Source organism: Dreissena polymorpha, chromosome 5 (assembly GCF_020536995.1).
Source record: "Dreissena polymorpha isolate Duluth1 chromosome 5, UMN_Dpol_1.0, whole genome shotgun sequence".
Taxonomy (NCBI): domain Eukaryota; kingdom Metazoa; phylum Mollusca; class Bivalvia; order Myida; family Dreissenidae; genus Dreissena; species Dreissena polymorpha.
Window position 1 is genome coordinate 84083729 of NC_068359.1, and position 18224 is coordinate 84101952.

The 18224-nt window shown below is 35.1% G+C and overlaps 1 protein-coding gene across 5 annotated transcripts in view; it reads right to left on the reverse strand.

Moving 5' to 3' along the window:
* Positions 1–360: 360 nt before the first annotated feature.
* LOC127881234 (nuclear pore complex protein DDB_G0274915-like) overlaps positions 361–18224 on the reverse strand; it is a 55802-nt gene continuing 37938 nt past the window's right edge. For 4 of the 5 annotated variants that reach the window (XM_052428972.1, XM_052428968.1, XM_052428969.1 and 1 more), the window contains exons 18-23: positions 17959–18152; positions 13239–13811; positions 12624–12857; positions 12016–12060; positions 3499–4196; positions 361–3194 (exon numbers count right to left, since the gene is read on the reverse strand). In XM_052428972.1, the coding sequence (XP_052284932.1) occupies positions 4069–4196; positions 12016–12060; positions 12624–12857; positions 13239–13811; positions 17959–18152 (1174 nt within the window). In that variant the 3' untranslated portion in view covers positions 361–3194; positions 3499–4068. The remainder of the gene's footprint in view (positions 3195–3498; positions 4197–12015; positions 12061–12623; positions 12858–13238; positions 13812–17958; positions 18153–18224) is intronic. The other variant, XM_052428970.1, reaches the window with a different exon arrangement.

Genomic DNA, 18224 nt, shown 5'->3' on the forward strand with positions numbered 1-18224 from the left:
TTGTGATGATAACCGTGAGTTGACCTGAAAGCTAGTGCGATTAAGAGCCGTTTGAGGTGAAGCAAGACCGATGCTGGTATTGGGCCACCCACGCAGATTGGTTTAGCATTTATAAATGATCTACACATTGTTGGAAAAGATACTGTTAATGTTGTTTAAAATGAGTATGTATAACAGGCATGAACCATGCATCTGTAACCGAGAGATATGTGTGTAAACCATAGAGGGCGTGAGGCGGAGTCGGGTGATAGAAGACATAGGGTGATATTTGACCATATTTCCAGACTGGCTATACATTAATAATGGTCCATTTATTCGATGGGAAAGAAAACTTGAATTTTAAAATGAGCAAAACAAAGACTTGCATAATTCATTTATACATGTATATTCATTCACACACATGTACAATACGGCTTAATCACATCTTGTATCGTTACAACAACAAGAGTTACCCTTCATACAGAAAATGAACGAGTTTGTCCAAATTTATCGATGTATAGCATTACGTTAATTCAAAAGTACGCCTTTTTAACCCAAATGGTTTTTAGGAAAGACCTTTCGAAACATAGTTCCTTGACGTTTGTAAAAATCGGATCTCCTTGGCAAATGAAGGAACATTCTTCACATGTTCAAAGAAACCAACTTATTTCCTTAAGGCCCCTCCTAAGTAGCTTAATTGACATGATAGCTATTCAAAATGTAAATACCAACTAATGCTCTTTTTAAATGTTTACCACATAAATAAGTCTGCGAATTTGTAACATGTTTTGACTTATCTATCTGTTTAATTGTCTAAGTCGTGAAGGCAATTTAGATCGACATCAATTAGCAAATGTGTAGTCCAATACCGTCCAATGTAGTTTGATAACAATACATGGGAACACCCATAAAAGAACTTAAACTCAATAACTCTAAACAAACTGTTTGCGATCGATAATAAACATAGGTATGCTTTTTTATTTACTAATCTTCATATATACAGGTAAATTCGAACACTACTTAAAAGTTTTAACTCCCAACAAAACCCACTATGTAAACCATGCAATACAATGCATATACAATGTTTTATGATTTATTTGTACATGCAGCAAAGTTTAATCACTTGATGCAACAACACCGTGTTTGTAACCAGAAAAAAAATCTGGAAAATGAATTAAATTGCAGAAATAGCACAGTACACAACTAGTTTAACCGTTCAAATAAAAATTGGAATAAAATATTGGTAAACTGGTACAACAATACAAAATACATACCAATGAACATGACTGTGTTATGAGCACACACAAAATATTAAAATAACATCTCATGTCCACACATGCATACATCAAGTATTGATACTGAAGTTGGGCTACAGGTGCAACATTTCTCTAACAGGCTCCACTGTTACCCTAGAAGTGGCGATGTTTTATTTATGTCTAGATAACAACTTTTTAAAGAATGAAACAATGCATATATATTGGCAAATAATGCCCATTATTAATTCACAGTATATTAGTTACAAACATTTCAAAATTAAAAGCAAGCACCATCTGAGAAATAAGTAAGTATTATTTTAAGTTGCATTACTTAAGAAAGAATGCAAGCTACATTAACAATCTTACCAGTTACTACTTTTTCAAAAGATATAACAATCATTTGTAAACAAAACTTAGGAGTAGAAAACACATCCATTTAGCAAATTGTTATGGATAAAAGCTCTGCATCATTTTATGAAAATATAAATTTCATTTTGCAACCTTTAAAGTGCTGGTTGAGCTTACTGTTGTATGAAATGGCAAACATGACTTCACATGTAATATCATTGAGATATTAACATCAACTATAAATATTATATTACAATTTATGTTTCGTATTAGTATGGATAATGTCATATTTACAATTTATAAACATTACTTGACACATCACACACAATCCATTAGTTATCTGTGGAAAAAAATGTATATGACTTTCAAAATGCTTAATAACAAAGGTTTCAAAATTACATGAAATATTGTCTCTCTATGATCATAATTATTGCCTTCAAATTTCACTTCAAGGTATGTTATACCTTGGACTGTTCCTGCAAGGAGCATATTTACATGAACAATCACATTATATAGTAAGCAACATACGTCACTTTTTCTGTTCTTTACAAACAACAATTTTCCTTTCATGTTTAATACAAAGGTTTCTGTACATATTTACATTATAATAATATTTCCATATATAACATCAGACCTACTGGTATATACATTTACAATTAAAAAAGATGATAAACAAGAGCTGTCTCCATCGGAAGACATATGCCCCCAAAAAATGCTTTTTGGAAACCTAAACGCAGATTTTGAAACCTAAACACGGACCCTTAGTTGAAGGTCAAGGTCAAAGGGGTCAAAATGTGTGTGCGTTTGGAAAGGCCTTGTCCATATACACATTCATACCAAATATGAAGGTAACATCTGAAGGGACATAAAAGTTATGAGCATTTTTCGAAACCTAAACACAAAAGTGTGATGAACAGACAGACGGACTGACAGACAGACAGAGGGACCAACAGTGCGACTGCTATATGCATACCTACCAGGGGCATAAAAATCAATCATAATTAGTGACTCAATAAGCAGTTTCTTTGAAGTTTATCCATTCAAAGGCTCAATTAACAAGTGTGTAATCACGAACATAATATCATTAAAACAGAAATGCAAAGAAACCACACATGATATTTATACCTTAGATAAAAAAATCTTTAGATGTTTGTAGTTGACAGAGACATCCTTTGTGATTGTGGAAATACACCAATTGATGATCTTAAACATTCAAGGGGCCTAGCTCATGATTTCTATCTACTACATAATAATTGTACACGCCTTGTTTTATATCATGCTGTGTAGATATTGTCAGACAACTCCAACAGCCATTCAACTTATCTTGTGCGAATCATCTGACAGCCCTAGCCAAGCAAAATTACACATTTTCTACATTCTTTAAGGCTTTTTAACCCGGCAGCAGCCCATCAGTAAATATTTAACAAGAGGGCCATGATGACGCTCACCTGACTAACCAAATACGATCCCAACCCAGATTTCATCAAGATAAACATTCTGACCAAATTTCATAAAGATTGGATGAAAACTGTGACCTCTATTGTCTATACAAGTTTTTTCTATTATTTGACCTAGTTTTTTACCTAGTTACCTAGTTTTTGACCTAGTGACCTAGTATTTGACCCCAGATGACCCAAATACAATTCCAACCCAGATTTCATCAAGATTAACATTCTGACCAAATTTCATTAAGATTGGATGAAAACTGTGACCTCTACTGTCTACAAAAACAAATTGTTGACTTTTTTTCTATTATTTGACCTAGTGACCTAGTTTTTGACCTCAGATGACCCAAAAACAATCCCAACTTAGATTTCATCAAGATAAACATTCTGACCAAATTTCATAAAAATTGAATGAAAACTGCGTCCTCTGCTGTCTACACAAGGTTTTTCTATTTGACCTAGTTTTTGACCTAGTGTTTGACCCCAGATGACCCAAATACAATCCCCACCCAGATTTCATCAAGATAAACATTCTGACCAAATTTCATAAAGATTGGATGAAAACTGCGACCTCTATTGTCTACACAAGGTTTTTCTATTATTTGACCTATTATGTGACCTAGTTTTTTACCTAGCGACCTAGTTTTTGACCCCAGATGACCCAAATACAATCCCAACCCAGATTTCATCAAGATAAACATTCTGATAAAATTTCATAAAGATTGGATGAAAACTGTGACCTCAACTGTCTACACAAACAAAATGTTGACGGACACATGCACGCACACACACATGCACGCACATACGGACGCCAGACATCACACGGTCACATAAGCTCACCATGTCACTTTGTGACAGGTGAGCTAAAAACGGGTTTATATGACTTAAAGGCAGGAAATGAGCTGTAATGTGATGAAGTAACAATAATCATAAATTGCCTCTTTGTAAGTAGTTAGCAAAAGGAAATTCAAGCCACACTCTCTACCATACATCTCCTCATTCATTATCTCTCATGTGCCCTTGCTGTCATTCATTCTCCACTACTTCCTGACTGCTGGGCGTCTCCTGTTGGCCCTGCTAGCCGCTGCCCTGGGGGGACGGGGGGCTGAGTCACCTGTACCCACTGCAAATGACCCTGGGGTCCCCAATCCTGGTGTTGCGGTGGCGCCTGAAACCATGGCAACAGAATGATTTCAATGTATAAGTTTATTTATTACAGCGCAATCCCCTTTTTAAACTACATTTTTTACTAAACAGATTTATCAAAAGCCGTCAGACTGTTTTACAGGTGTAACACAATTTGTCTGCTTATATTTATAATACAGCTCACACATTAGAATGCTGATTTTTTTGTAAAAATAAATAATTGAATTATTACAGAAATTTATACAATTCTAAAGAATTTACCAGTATAATGAATAACATTTATTAAACACAAGGTAAATATCAGCCGCATCATGGGAAAATTGTTTTTTTGCAATGTGCTACCAGAGTAGCTCCAGACCAGCCTGCGCATCAGCTACCCTGTCCTCTAATGAGACGACCGAACATACAACTTAAAAGTGGGCAGGGCAGCTCCATATCAAACTGTGTGGATGCGCAGGCTTGTCTAGAGCTATGCTGGCCGCATAAGACATATTTTTGAATGATGAGAGCCATATGTTACAAATGATATAGTGTGGTGGCAGACAGCTGATAAAAAGGATTTTAAGTTCATGTCTTTTGTGCACAATGTTTGAATAATTTTTACTTTTGAGTGTCGTTTTTTCAACCTGATGCATGTGAATCATTCTAACATGTATACATTAATCTTCATATTTATTATTGTGTTACTATGGGAAACAATTGTTTATATGAAATATTGGTAGGATTTAAATAAGAAATGTTCAAAAGTACTGGTTCTAAAAACTGAAATTGACAGTAGAGTAAGAGTTCCAAAAGATGTAAGAATATACATTTCACCAAATATGCTGGCCATTGTATATTCTACTCCATGGGTCATTAGCCAAACATTGAATTATTCATTTCCCCAAATTGCTAGGAAAATCTTTGATACACTCAAAAAATATTTATTTCCCAAGCTCCATCACTTCATTTTCATCACTAGAACACATGAACACAGAATACATCATTTAAGTGATGCATTTCAAAATTGAATTCAAATATTCTTCATACAAGCCATACCCTGATGATGAAACAAAATTAAATCAAGCAAATAATCGGCAACAAAAAACCTAAAACAAGATCTGCATTTGTGAAACACATTGCCCCCTACTGCACTTTGAAGTTCCACAGCAGCTATTTTAGAGAAAACAACACCCATAAATTAGCAAAAAATCAATGGACCAAAACGAAACTCAGACTTCATCTTAAGTCATGTTGGTAGACTAAAAATTTATAATACCAAAAATAAGCTAAATATCTGAAAGCTTTTCATAAAAATCCTTCCGAAAAAGGTTATAATATAGAGCATTTCTAAGTCCAAGGCCCATAACTTTACCAACAATCAATGAACAGGAACACATTTCACACTTCATCAATGTAGGTAGACTCCCATACAAAATATCAGCTCAATATCTGAAAGCCTTGCGTAAACAAGATGTGTTTGTGAAACACTATGTCCTCCCCGTATATTTGACCTTTCACTTTGACCTTGAAGGATGACCTTGACATTTCACCACTCAAAATGTGCAGCTCCATGAGATAAACATGCATGCCAAATATCAAGTTATCTTCAATATTGCAAAATTTGACCTTTAACCTTGACCTTGAAGGATGACCTTGACCTTTTACCACTCAAAATGTGCAGCTTCATGAGACACACATGCATGCAACATATTAAGTTGCTATCTTAAATATTGCAAAAGTTATGGCCAATGTTAAAGTTTGACGCAAACAAACCAACAAACCAAACAACAAACCAAGAGACAGGGCAAAAACAATATGTCCCCCAGTATAGACTGGGGGACAGGGTTCGAATTTTACTTTTCTTTCTACTAGCAAAACATTGCAAGCAGCTTAAATACCAGCTCGCAAAATCAAAAACATTCTCGCAAATTTTGCTGGAAACATAAATAAAAGCATATGGGTATTTGGACGTTTTATTAATTGATCTGCGGTTTAGCATTCACAACGTCGAGCGCATTTAGCAATATAACTCTTTTTTTCACTATTTCTTCACTCGCAAAAAAAATTCTAGTGGCTAAAAACTTAACTCGCAATCGGTATTTTTCACTCGCACTTTGCAAGTGTGCGAGTGTTAATTTCGAGCCTTGGGGGACATCAACACATTCGGAAAGTACAAGGTCCATAACTTTGCCAAAATCAATGGCCCAAAACAAATTTCTCGCTTCTTCTGTTGGTCATGTAGATAGACTCACATGCCAAAAATCAGTTTATTATCTGAAAGCATTGCATACAAAAACTCCGAACAACGGTTATTATAGAAAATTGTTTCTAAAAATTGTATAAGTCCAAGGCCCAGAACTTTTCCACAAATCAATGGACACGAACGAATTTCACACTTCATCTGTATGGCAAGTATGTACACATACATACCAAAAATCTGATAGAATTGCGTAAAAAAAAATCTGGAAAAAAATTATTATAAAGCAAATGCCTATATCCACTTTTTCCTCAAATCTCTATGCCTGTCAAAAATGACCATGTACTTGCCAAATGATAAATAAAAGTGATCTCCCTTTACCACTTATTACTTCCCTGAGCAAAAATTTTAATCAGTTAAAGCGGGTATATACGATTTTTTATATGTGTTTATTTGTAATATATTGATAAAATATGTTACAATTACACAAAATAGACAAGAAAAATTATACATTAAAGCCGAATTGCATAAAATGCAGCAAAGACAAATTAGCAGCCCGAGCCGATTGTGAAGAACATATTTTCCTACAATAACCGAAGCATTCGTCTTTGTATTAGGATTGGAGTTAGTGTTCGTGTGTCGTATGAATAGATATCGTTGCAGAAATTCAAATAAACCGTTAAACTTAGTTTAGATTCACATTGTACATGTATGATATACATGCTGGCGAATTCGGCTGTACAGCTGTTTTCAATTTGAGAATTAAATATCTGGCTTATTTCGCATTTTTCGACACATGTTCTTCTTAACTTTTATTTTAATTTATATTGAAATATATATATAATTAGTTTTTTACAAATTTTATATAAATTCATAAATATTGGAAAATGGTATATACCCGCTTTAAAGGCCTGTATTTTTGTAATAAATAAACGGACCAGATCAAATTTTACGCTTCATCTGTAGTTCATGTAGTTAGACTCACATACCTCAAATCAGCTCAATATCTTTATGCATTGGGTAAAAAACCTCCAGAAAACAGAATGCTCGACGGATTGACGGATAGACTTTACAACTGCTATATGCCACCCTACCTGGGCATACAAAAAAATAACGAGTAGTAATGGAAACCACATATAATTCAAACAAAGCCATTGCAAGCAAACTCCAGCCAACAACCATTTCTGATTTCCCTAATTACGGCTTTCACACAAAATTAGAACCTTGAAAATTGTTGCTGCAATTTTACATTTCTTCAACTTTAACATGCGGTCTCAAATGCATCAAGATTATCTTGTAAGTGCATGATTTTTGCGCTCAACATACAGTCTGATATAAGTGAACATGTGTGCTTAGTGATTATAAAACCCATGAATGCATCAGAAAGTTACAATTAAGAAGTTTTGGGAGAGAGTTATTCCAATAAAGTATGCATACTGTCAGGTATTTGGGGATAGATGGTACAGATATGATAAAAAAAAAAGAACTACTACCCAAAGCCAATTTAAACTAGAAATGTGTCACAGAAACTGATGCGCCCACAACACATGTTTGAACACAGACAATCTACTATGCATTCAACCCTTTATACATTTAACAACCGATTATTGAACACTTAAAGTTTGAACGATATCCCCCAAGCAGTATAAAAGGAGTGAAAAATGCACAATTTGGGGGACTATGTTCTACTGTATAAAGAAACAAGGGACAAAATTGTCACAAAAGCAGGTTTTCATTGTGTAAAAAAATCTGATAAAGGGAGACAACTCAAACTGAACTTTTGAAATGAACAAACAAAATTAACCCCCTTTGTAAGTTTGTTTCAAAATAAATCTATTTTTAGTCGTGGTGACCTTGACATTGGAGATATTGACGTGATTCTTTCGTGCGACACACCGTCCCATGATGGTGAACAAATGTGCCAAATGATTTTAAAATCTCACCATGAATGACATAGTTATGGCCAGGACAAGCTCATTTATGGCCATTTTTGACCTTTAAACTCAAAGTGTGACCTTGACCTTGAAGATATCGACGTAATTCTTTCGCACGACACACCGTCCAATGATGGTGAACAACTGAAAAAAAATCTGATAAAGGGAGACAACTCAAACTGAACTTTTGAAATGAACAAACAAAATTAATCCCCTTTTTAAGTATGTTTCAAAATAAATCTATTTTTAGTTGTGGCGACCTTGACATTGGAGATATTGATGTGATTCTTTCGCGCGACACACCGTCTAATGATGGTGAACAAATGTGCCAAATGATTTAAAAATCACACAATGAACGACAAAGTTATGGCCCGGACAAGCTTTCTCCGCCCGCCCGCCAGCCCAACAGCCAGCCCGCCGAGATTCGCCAATCTGATAACCAGTTTTCTCCTTCGGAAAACCTGATTAAAAAAAAAAGTCCTAATTCAGTGAAAACTGATCACAGCCAAAATTCCTTTCTTAACAATCATCTCCACATTAAGATAATTCAGATGTGAAAGTCTGAGAGAAATCTGTGAAGCAGTTGAAGGGTTGAAAACATTTAGGACAAAAGATTATCGGTGCATGTTGGGAAAACAGACCATGGACAGTAATTCTTACTGAAGTCTTTTCTTTAAATCAATCTTCACATTAACAGAAGGGGTAATCATGTGACAGTTAAGATGGCGACAACCATACTGAGACAGGTATTTTTTTGCAGTTGTAAACCATTTATTACTTTTGTTTAATTTTTAAATGCCACTTACTTCCCAGCCATATCAGTAAGAAATGGACTAGCGTTCATTTCGTATTAAAATCCACTTTTTTATCTTAACTTCAGACGCTGGAAATGTTCTAAGTAAAACTGTAATTAGGTTATCCAGCTGAGAAATTTTGCAGCGAGTTAAAGCCACACACCTTGAAATGCAATACATGGCATAGTAAATTTAAGCATAAATAAGAAACATATTTTATCTATGCCATGAATTAGAATATATCTGGTGGTTACAAGGTAGAAATCTGTCTCTTTTGCGCTTTAAAACTTATAAATAATCGTGTTTGTCAAAATGGACGTATACGACTGGAAATCCTACTTTCGGTTTTAAAAGCGGTACTAGCTGCTTGAAAAATGATAAATTACTTGCTAACTAGGCTATACATTTAATTTGATCTATCTCAATACAATATATATGGTGGTTACAAGGTAGAAATCCGTCTTTTTTGCGCTTAAACTTAAAAATAATTGTGTTTGTCGAAATGTACGTTTTCGTATAGAAATCCTTTTTTCGGTTTTAAAATTGCAAACTAATAATAAATTACTAGCTAACTAGGATATAGATTTAATGACAATTGTGCACACTTTCAAATTGCATCTACATGTATATGTATTGATTAACATGTACTTCATTTCAAGGTGTGTGGCTTTAAGTCAAGATATTAATACAAAATAAAGCTAGTAACTTTCTTACTGGTATGGCTTGTAGGTGAGCAGCATTTAAAAAGTTAATACAATTAATAAAGGGTATACAACCATAAAAAATACCTGTCTTGACATGAACGTCGCCATCTTGACTATCACATGATTACCTCCCTCTGATTAAGGTCATTCAACGGTGAAAGTTTAAGCAAGATCCAGGCAGTAGTTTTTGGACGATATATTATAGAGTGAAAAAACAGACCGTATTTCTGCCCAAAGTCATGGGAGCCACAATGTCTTTATTAACAATTTTTTGCACATTTAGGTCAAAGGACTTTGAAAGGTAAATCAAGATCCATCAAGGACTTAACCTTTTACCACTTAGATACGTATTTTCACGCATTTGTAGTCCCATAGAAAGTTAAATTAAATTAAATACCTTTCATACTAGAATCAAGCTTTAAAGGCTTCATCTCCAAACCTTAGATACTTATGAGCAGCAAACAGCATCAAACCTGAACATACTGCAAGTTACTCACAGGCTGTTCTGGTTTTATGCTGTTTGCATATAGCCATTTTCACGTTGCTTCTATGTTGGAAACGCAAGCATCAGAATGTAAGGTTTGACACATGCTATGCTTTTTGACTCCTACTACATCACATAAAAAGATGATTACCCAGTAATATATAAATGTACCAACACCAAATTTAGCTTTTTACTTGGGTAAAATGTTATGTTTACAACTATTTCACAATACAATTGACTTTTTACTTTTGGTATTATTTTGACAACAATGATGATCCTTAACATTTTGAAAAACTATATAAATGTATACATTTATGCACAAAAAACGCATTCTATGTTTTTAAATAAAGCAGTTGATTTCACATGACTTGAATAATAATTTAGACAATCACATCAAATCTTTCTTTACAATTTTCTTAAGGACTAAATCAAACAAGACTATATATATTGCCAAGCAATATAAGTTTCCTAACGATGAAACTCCACCATTTTCAGATTTTTATATGTAAATTTGTTGCCATAACAACCAGAATTCTTGACATAGGAACAAAATGTAATGACGTGCATAATGTCCATATTGCCATCTATCCATGTTTCAAGTTTCATGAAAAAATACGAAGAAATTTTAAAGTTATTTCAGGATCCAGAAAAGTGTGATGGACTGACAGACTGACACACAGAGCACAAACCAAAAGTCCCCTCCGATTTCATTGGTAGGGGACAATAAAAATATTCTAATTTTCAGTATCAAATACAACTCTCTCATCATATTTGACCAATGTTGACTTGTCGATTAAAGATTTAAGTGACAAATCATGGGGTTATCTTTCCTTACAAGGTTGTTTAAAGTCCTGGGTAAATTTTCCCAAGACATACAGAACAAGGGACAAAATTGTCACAAAACCAGGTTTTCATTGTGAAACAAAAATCTGATAAAGGGAGAAAACTCAAACTGAACTTTTGAAATGACCAAAAAAAATTAACCCCCTTTGTAAGTTTTTTTTTTTTTTTTAATCTATTTTTAGTCGTGGCAACCTTGACATTGGAGATATTGACGTGATTCTTTCGTGGGACACACCGTCCCATGATGGTGAACAAATGTGCCAAATGATTTTAAAATCTCACAATGAATGACATAGTTATGGCCAGGACAAGCTCATTTATGGCCATTTTTGACCTTTGAACTCAAAGTGTGACCTTGACCTTGGAGATATCGACGTAATTATTTCGCACGACACACCGTCCAATGATGGTGAACAAATGTGCCAAATGATTTTAAAATCTGACGATGAACGACATAATTATGGCTCGGACAAGCTCATTTATGGCCATTTTTGACCTTTGAACTCAAAGTGTGACCTTGACCTTGGAGATATCGACGTAATTATTTCGCGCGACACACCGTCCAATGATGGTGAACAAATGTGCCAAATAATTTTAAAATCTGACAATGAACGACATAGTTATGGCCCGGACAAGCTTATTCCGCCAGCCCGCCAGCCAGCCCGCCCGCATTCGCCAATCTAATAACCAGTTTTTTCCTTCGGAAAACCTGGTTAAAAACTGGACCCTTTAATTATCAGTACTGTGGTAAATATAATGCCATATAGTAACTGTACATTTGAAAAGAAAATCACTAGTTCTACTGGGTTAGATATGATAATAAATAAAGCTTATGAACACATGAGTATACTGTTTCAGAGAGTGTAGACAGGTATATGTGCGGCACCCAGAGACATGCATTACCTGTGCCCATAAAATTGAACCCAGGCATCGAACTACTTGAGAAGGCTGAAAAGAATTCAACCAGAAATTACTAGCTTTTTGTCAATAGATATAAAACTATAAATATATTAATGATAACATTAAAACATTGAATTTAAAATAATTCAACCATTTTTTCCAACTTAAAAAACGGCACATGGCTCTTTATTGTCAACAATAAACCTACTGTCACAACATATAAGGCAATGTATTTTATTGTATTGTATTATGTTAATGTATTTTTATCCTAAAAGTGTTTCAGCTATAAGCAACATCAATACAGGTACAACGCAAATTCAGATATAGATTATCACTTAACCCTTTACCACTTAGATACGTATATTGACGTGTTTGTAGTCTCTTAGAAAGTAAAATTTAATTAAAGACCTTTCTTACTAGATAAGTTTTAACTGCTTCATTTCCAACTCTTAGATACTAATGAGCAGCAAACAGCATAAAACCTTTACAGACTGCGAGTAACTCACAGGTTGTTCTGGTTTTATGCTGCTTGCAAAGCCATTTTCACTTTGCCTCTGAGTGGGAAAGGGCTGTTGTTGTGACACATCAACAATTAATAATCATCTCCTTACTGAAATTGAATCCTCCAGTGTTAGAACCACTAGCTCCAGCACCAAAGTCGAAACCTTTAGAGGCTGAGCTGTTGTTGTTTTGGGATTGGCCAAACTGGAACATGGCTCCCGTCTGATTCTTGGGTGTGGTATCAACAGAAGGCATCCCAAATGCACTGCCCGTCTGCTTTAATGGGGTTGTTTGACCTTGACCAAAGGGATTTACATTGGGTGCTGGCCCACCAAAGTTGAAACCTTACAAATGAAGATACATTTTTCAATAAAACTAGACCGTTGTATTTTGACAGTTTTATAAACAATCTCAATAGAATGTCAACATATTTTGCTTCACTTTGCTGGCTAAGTGTGTGTCCTAAAAAAAGATAACAAAAAGGTCAATATTTTTATATTGCCATACAACATGTATTTCTTATGTTGTAATGACAAATTAGACATTTATTTATAACCGTGTGTAACATTTATTTTTGGAAACTTTGCATTGTTGGATTACTCCTGAAATCTTTTGAACAAACTTTATCATTGGTCAGCCCTCTAAACAACAAATGACAAACAGTATATGTTAGATTAACATTTAGTTGATTACATTTAGCCTATAAATGTAGGGAGAATGCAAACCTGATAAAGTACTATCAGAAGTTCCAAATGCTGGCATCGACTGTGACTTTCCAAATCCTGGTGTTCCAGTGTTGCCAAACACCGAATTTGAGGCAGTGTTAGTGGAGGCCCCAAACACTGGAGTGTTCGACTTCTGTGTACTGGCGGCAAATCCTGAACCAAACACTGAAGCAGGATTGGAGCTAGCTCCAAATCCTGAGATTGAATTGGATTGACCAAAGGCTGGTGCCTGACTAGTTGACCCAAACGCAGGGGTCTGATTTGTCGATCCAAATGCTGGGGTCTGATTGGTTGAACCAAACGCTGCAGTCTGATTTGATGAACCAAATGCTGGGGTTTGATTGGACGAACCGAATGATAGGGTCTGATTGGTAAGACCAAATGCTGATGTCTGATTGGTTGAACCAAATGCTGGGGTCTGATTTGTTGATCCAAATGCTGGAGTCTGATTGGACAATCCGAATGCTTGGGTCTGATTGGTTGAACCGAATGCTGGGGCAGCACTGGATGTGGTACCAAATGGTGAGGCTGCATTTATAGCACCAAACACAGATGAAGTTTGCGGTTTGTTACCTGAATACAGAAAGTGACTTTTTATGCGGCTGAGTGACTTTGCTTGATAAGCATTCATTATGAATGAAAACAACCTCAATTCAAGAAGACATTTGAATACAATTTGAATGTCTTTGCATCAAAAAAAAAAGGTAAACATATTTATATATTAGATAATATTTACCACATTGCTTTTAACAAAAATTAAAATTAATGCCATCTGAACCATAACCATCATTGTGACAGAATTTTCAAAATTTAAATAAAAAAGCAAAATCGTTGAATTGATATCCCCCGCCACAGGGTTCAACATTAACTTGGAAAACCTTCTAGCCTGGACCTAATTTTGTTGTGCCCTGACCCAAATTTTGCACACTTTTTTGAAAGCAGATTACCCACATTAGACAAGACTTCCAATAATTTTAAAGCGAAAGTTAAGAAAAATGATGTCTAGATTTTATTTTTATGTGCCTGGTCGGGCTAGTTCTTTAAAAAAGTTTACTAGCCCGGACCCAAGAACAGGCAGTGAATAAAAAAATGTTTATGGATGGATGTAGAACTGAAAGAAAAGGTATAAGTGAAGGGTTGTGCCTTTTGTCAATTAGCAGTTCCACAATATGCACCTGGACACAAAAAAATTACTTGATGGATGCAGAGCTCCTGATAACTTTTCTGAGTAATTTGGTAAAAACCAACTTCTTTTGAGTTCAAATGGGTATTTTCATTTTCAATTGAGTACAAAAAAAGTCGGTACCCACTACTTTAATTGACTATTGGGTATTTTTGTATTAAAATTGGGTATTTTCATTGTCTTAAATTCTCAAATGCTTATCTGAATGAGCTGGTTGAAGTTCCACTCTTAATTGATAAGTTTCAGAGATCTTGTGTAATTATGTAGATGTATCCATAATGAACAGTATTGATTAAAATAAAAATCGATGATTTTTTCCACCAGTTTTCTTACAATGTAAGCACTGTCAGCGCTTGCCTCCAACACAATATCATCAAGAATTAGTTTCACTATATTTTTTGCTACTGATTTTTTGTTGCTCGCGGTTAAATAACTTAAAATTTAGTTTTTTGTGCCTGGGATACGATGTTTATCTTTTAACGGCCTCGCGGTTTCGACATTTTCAAAACAATAACACGTATTACATAGACACTTATTTCCGTACATATTATTGTGCTGAAGGTTATACTGAAAGAGCTTGGAAGGAGCGGAAAGAATCCGGCTATGTCGGACCTGGGTATGTCCGTGACAGATTTACTTGTTACGCAGAGGAAAAATACGATATGCGTAAGCAGCAATTGCGATTGGGTTTCGGTGCGCATGTTTTTATTTTTCTTTGCATAATCGGCAATTTTACATTGGGTATTTACGCAAATACGCACCTTATCTGTAGCTCTGAATGGACAACACCAAAACAATCTCATCCAGATAAAAGGACGAATAGACAACGACAAAACAATATCCTCCCGCAGATAATATTATGAGAGAAGGATGGACAGGTTAGTCAGTGACTATTTTTTATGCTCTCCCTTGTTGGAGCACAAAAACTCTAACCTGTAATTTCTAAGTACAAAGATGTATACATAATTCTGGAAAAAATGCTGGTCTGTTTAGGGGTTTAACGTACGACCTTACATGAAGCATTTGTGTAACCTTAACCCTTGATGTGAATCGTATGACCTTACATGAAGTATATTGTGTGACGTTGACCTTAACCCTAGACATGAACCTTGACATGAGTCTTACATATGACCCACAGCAAGGAAGAAGATGGAGAAGAATTATGGAAGGTTTTTACAGAATACACTGATGCATAGTAAAATAATGTCTAAATAATAAATATTTCTACATATGTGTGACCTTGACTTTGGTCAAAAACACATGGGTCTTGCACTGCATGATAATTGAGAACCATTACATCAGGACATTTTGAGAACCCATTTTAGTATTGTAGAATCCTTACCAAATAAGGCATATTTAATCAAAATGTGTTTTTGACCTTTGTGTGTGACTTTGACCAGGGGTGGCGAAATCAAATGTCCGAGTTGCCCTAGTCGTACATTTGCTTGTCTGGGCAACTGATTTTTTTCAATTAAGTTGTCCGTGGACAACAAGTTTTTTAAAAGTCGGGTCCAGGTATACAAAAAAATACATTGTAATAAAGCCGTAATTAAGTTTTACAAAACCGGATGTTGACATGCGATTACATTGTCAGTGCTATTTGCGAAGCAATCAAGCTAAAATACGGGCACTCTCCTGCGCAGTGATCTCCATTATTCTATAAGAGACCAGGAGCATGCCGCATTTTAAGCATTCGGCCCGACTGTTAGACAGTGTACAGACTGGTTTCTTTATTTTTACAATCAGACGGAAATAAAAAGTATCAAAGTAAGATAATCAAAACACGGTCTACCTTGTTATTTAAGACTACTTTAATGGTAAAAATGGAACATTTAGTTTTTTTAAATCTTCAACAACGGAGCAGAAACCCGAAGCTTTGAGCAGTCCACCTCCCAAAAAAACTAAGAAAGACTATGATAAAAAATATGATCTATTAAACGCACCAGGACTTTTTGAGAAACTTGGCTCACAGATTTTTAATGGTTACCAGTTGATGATAATCAAATTGCTACCCGTAGCGGCGCAGAGCCTCGGTCTGATGAGGTCGACATATTGAACTAGTTTAATTTGTTAAGATTACGATGTACTTATGTTCAATACATGTTTTAATTACACTAGCTTTGCAAGATTAAAATTTTTAGAAAGTCTTTATATTGTTTATAATATACTGCTATAATGAATGTACTATTGAAATACAACTATAAACAAAACTAGCAAATCATACTCATTTTGGTATATTCCACATTGTTTTACATTAATCAATAAATGCGTTTATAATTTATATAAACATTAACGGACAAGTGTAGTTCAGCAACGGACAAGTTAAATTTCCTAAATGGCTGCCCATGGACAAATATAGTTTTTTGAGATTTCGCCACCCCTGTTGACCATGACCCTAGCAACATAGATCTTAAATATTTGACACTCAGCTACATAATGTTCTTGATACATAGTAAAGGAATGACTAAATAATGAATAATTCATCAAATTTGTGACCTTTTACCTCAATGTGTGACCTTGACCTTAGCCCCTAAGATTATGGGTGATTGAGAACAACTATGGCAAGTTTCATGGCTCTGGCTAATGTGTTAATGGAGATAAAGTTCTAAGCTTATATTAAAAGCATTTTTTCAAGATACAAAGGGTCATAACTCTGTTATTAACAGATGGTGTACAATGCCATTTGGCGTGCATCATTCTCTTATCCATATATATACACATATAAAGCAATCCACCAAAGCACTTCCAAGATATGGCTCCGGACACAAAAGTGCCGGACGGACGGAAAACGCCAAACCAATATCCCTCCGCCTAAGGCACAGGATAATAACTCAATTTTATAATAATATGTAATAATTTCCAATTATTGGGATGGCCGCATCTATCAGATATCTAAATGAAAAATAGTCACTAGTTATGGCATTTAAATACTCGAACTGAAATTATATTACATCAAATGTTTCAGGAAATGGTTTCCTTATCTTTTTTTTTCATCTTTGAGAAGAAGAAATTTTATTTTTATTTAAATTTGAGAAGACAATTTGAAAACTTTTTGCTGGGGAGAATAATGAGGGCTTCCTGTCCCAAAATTCACATGTAAGATCTCGAGACCATTAATTAATAATCTATGAAACAAACTTTGTAATTTCTTACAAAGAATTCAAACCAGATTTGGATTTTGACAAGAGATGTGTTTGTCAGAAACACAATGCCCCCTAATGTGCCTCTTTTTTTAACCTTTGACCTTGATGGATGACCTTGACCTTTCACCACTCAAAATGTGCAGCTCCATGAGATACATGTACACATGCATGCCAAATATCAAGTTGCTATCTTCAATATTGCAAAAGTTATTCAATATTGCAAAACTTTAACCAAGGTTAAAGTTTTATGTTAAAGTTTTGGGACAGAATGACAGACAGACAGAATGACAGACAGACAGGCCAAAAACAATATACCCCCGATCATTCCATCCGGGGGCATAAAAATGCGTAAACACCTCATTTATGTAAGCTTAATGCGAAGCATAAACAGTACCAAATTGAAAGCCAGTTGCAGTCTGATTGCCTCCAACTCCAAAAGAAAACCCAGCTGTAGAACTAGAGGAAGGCTGGGAGCCAAACAAGCTGGCCCCTGCAGTTGAACTTGTGGGCCCCGCACTTAAGGTGAATATTGATGCAGCAGTCGTCGTTTTCTGATTGGCTCCAAAACTGAACACAGTGGCTGCATTGCTGGGGTTGAAAACAAACATCTTAAAACGTCATACACATTACACTGTGATATTGAATGTGGAGTTTGAAAGC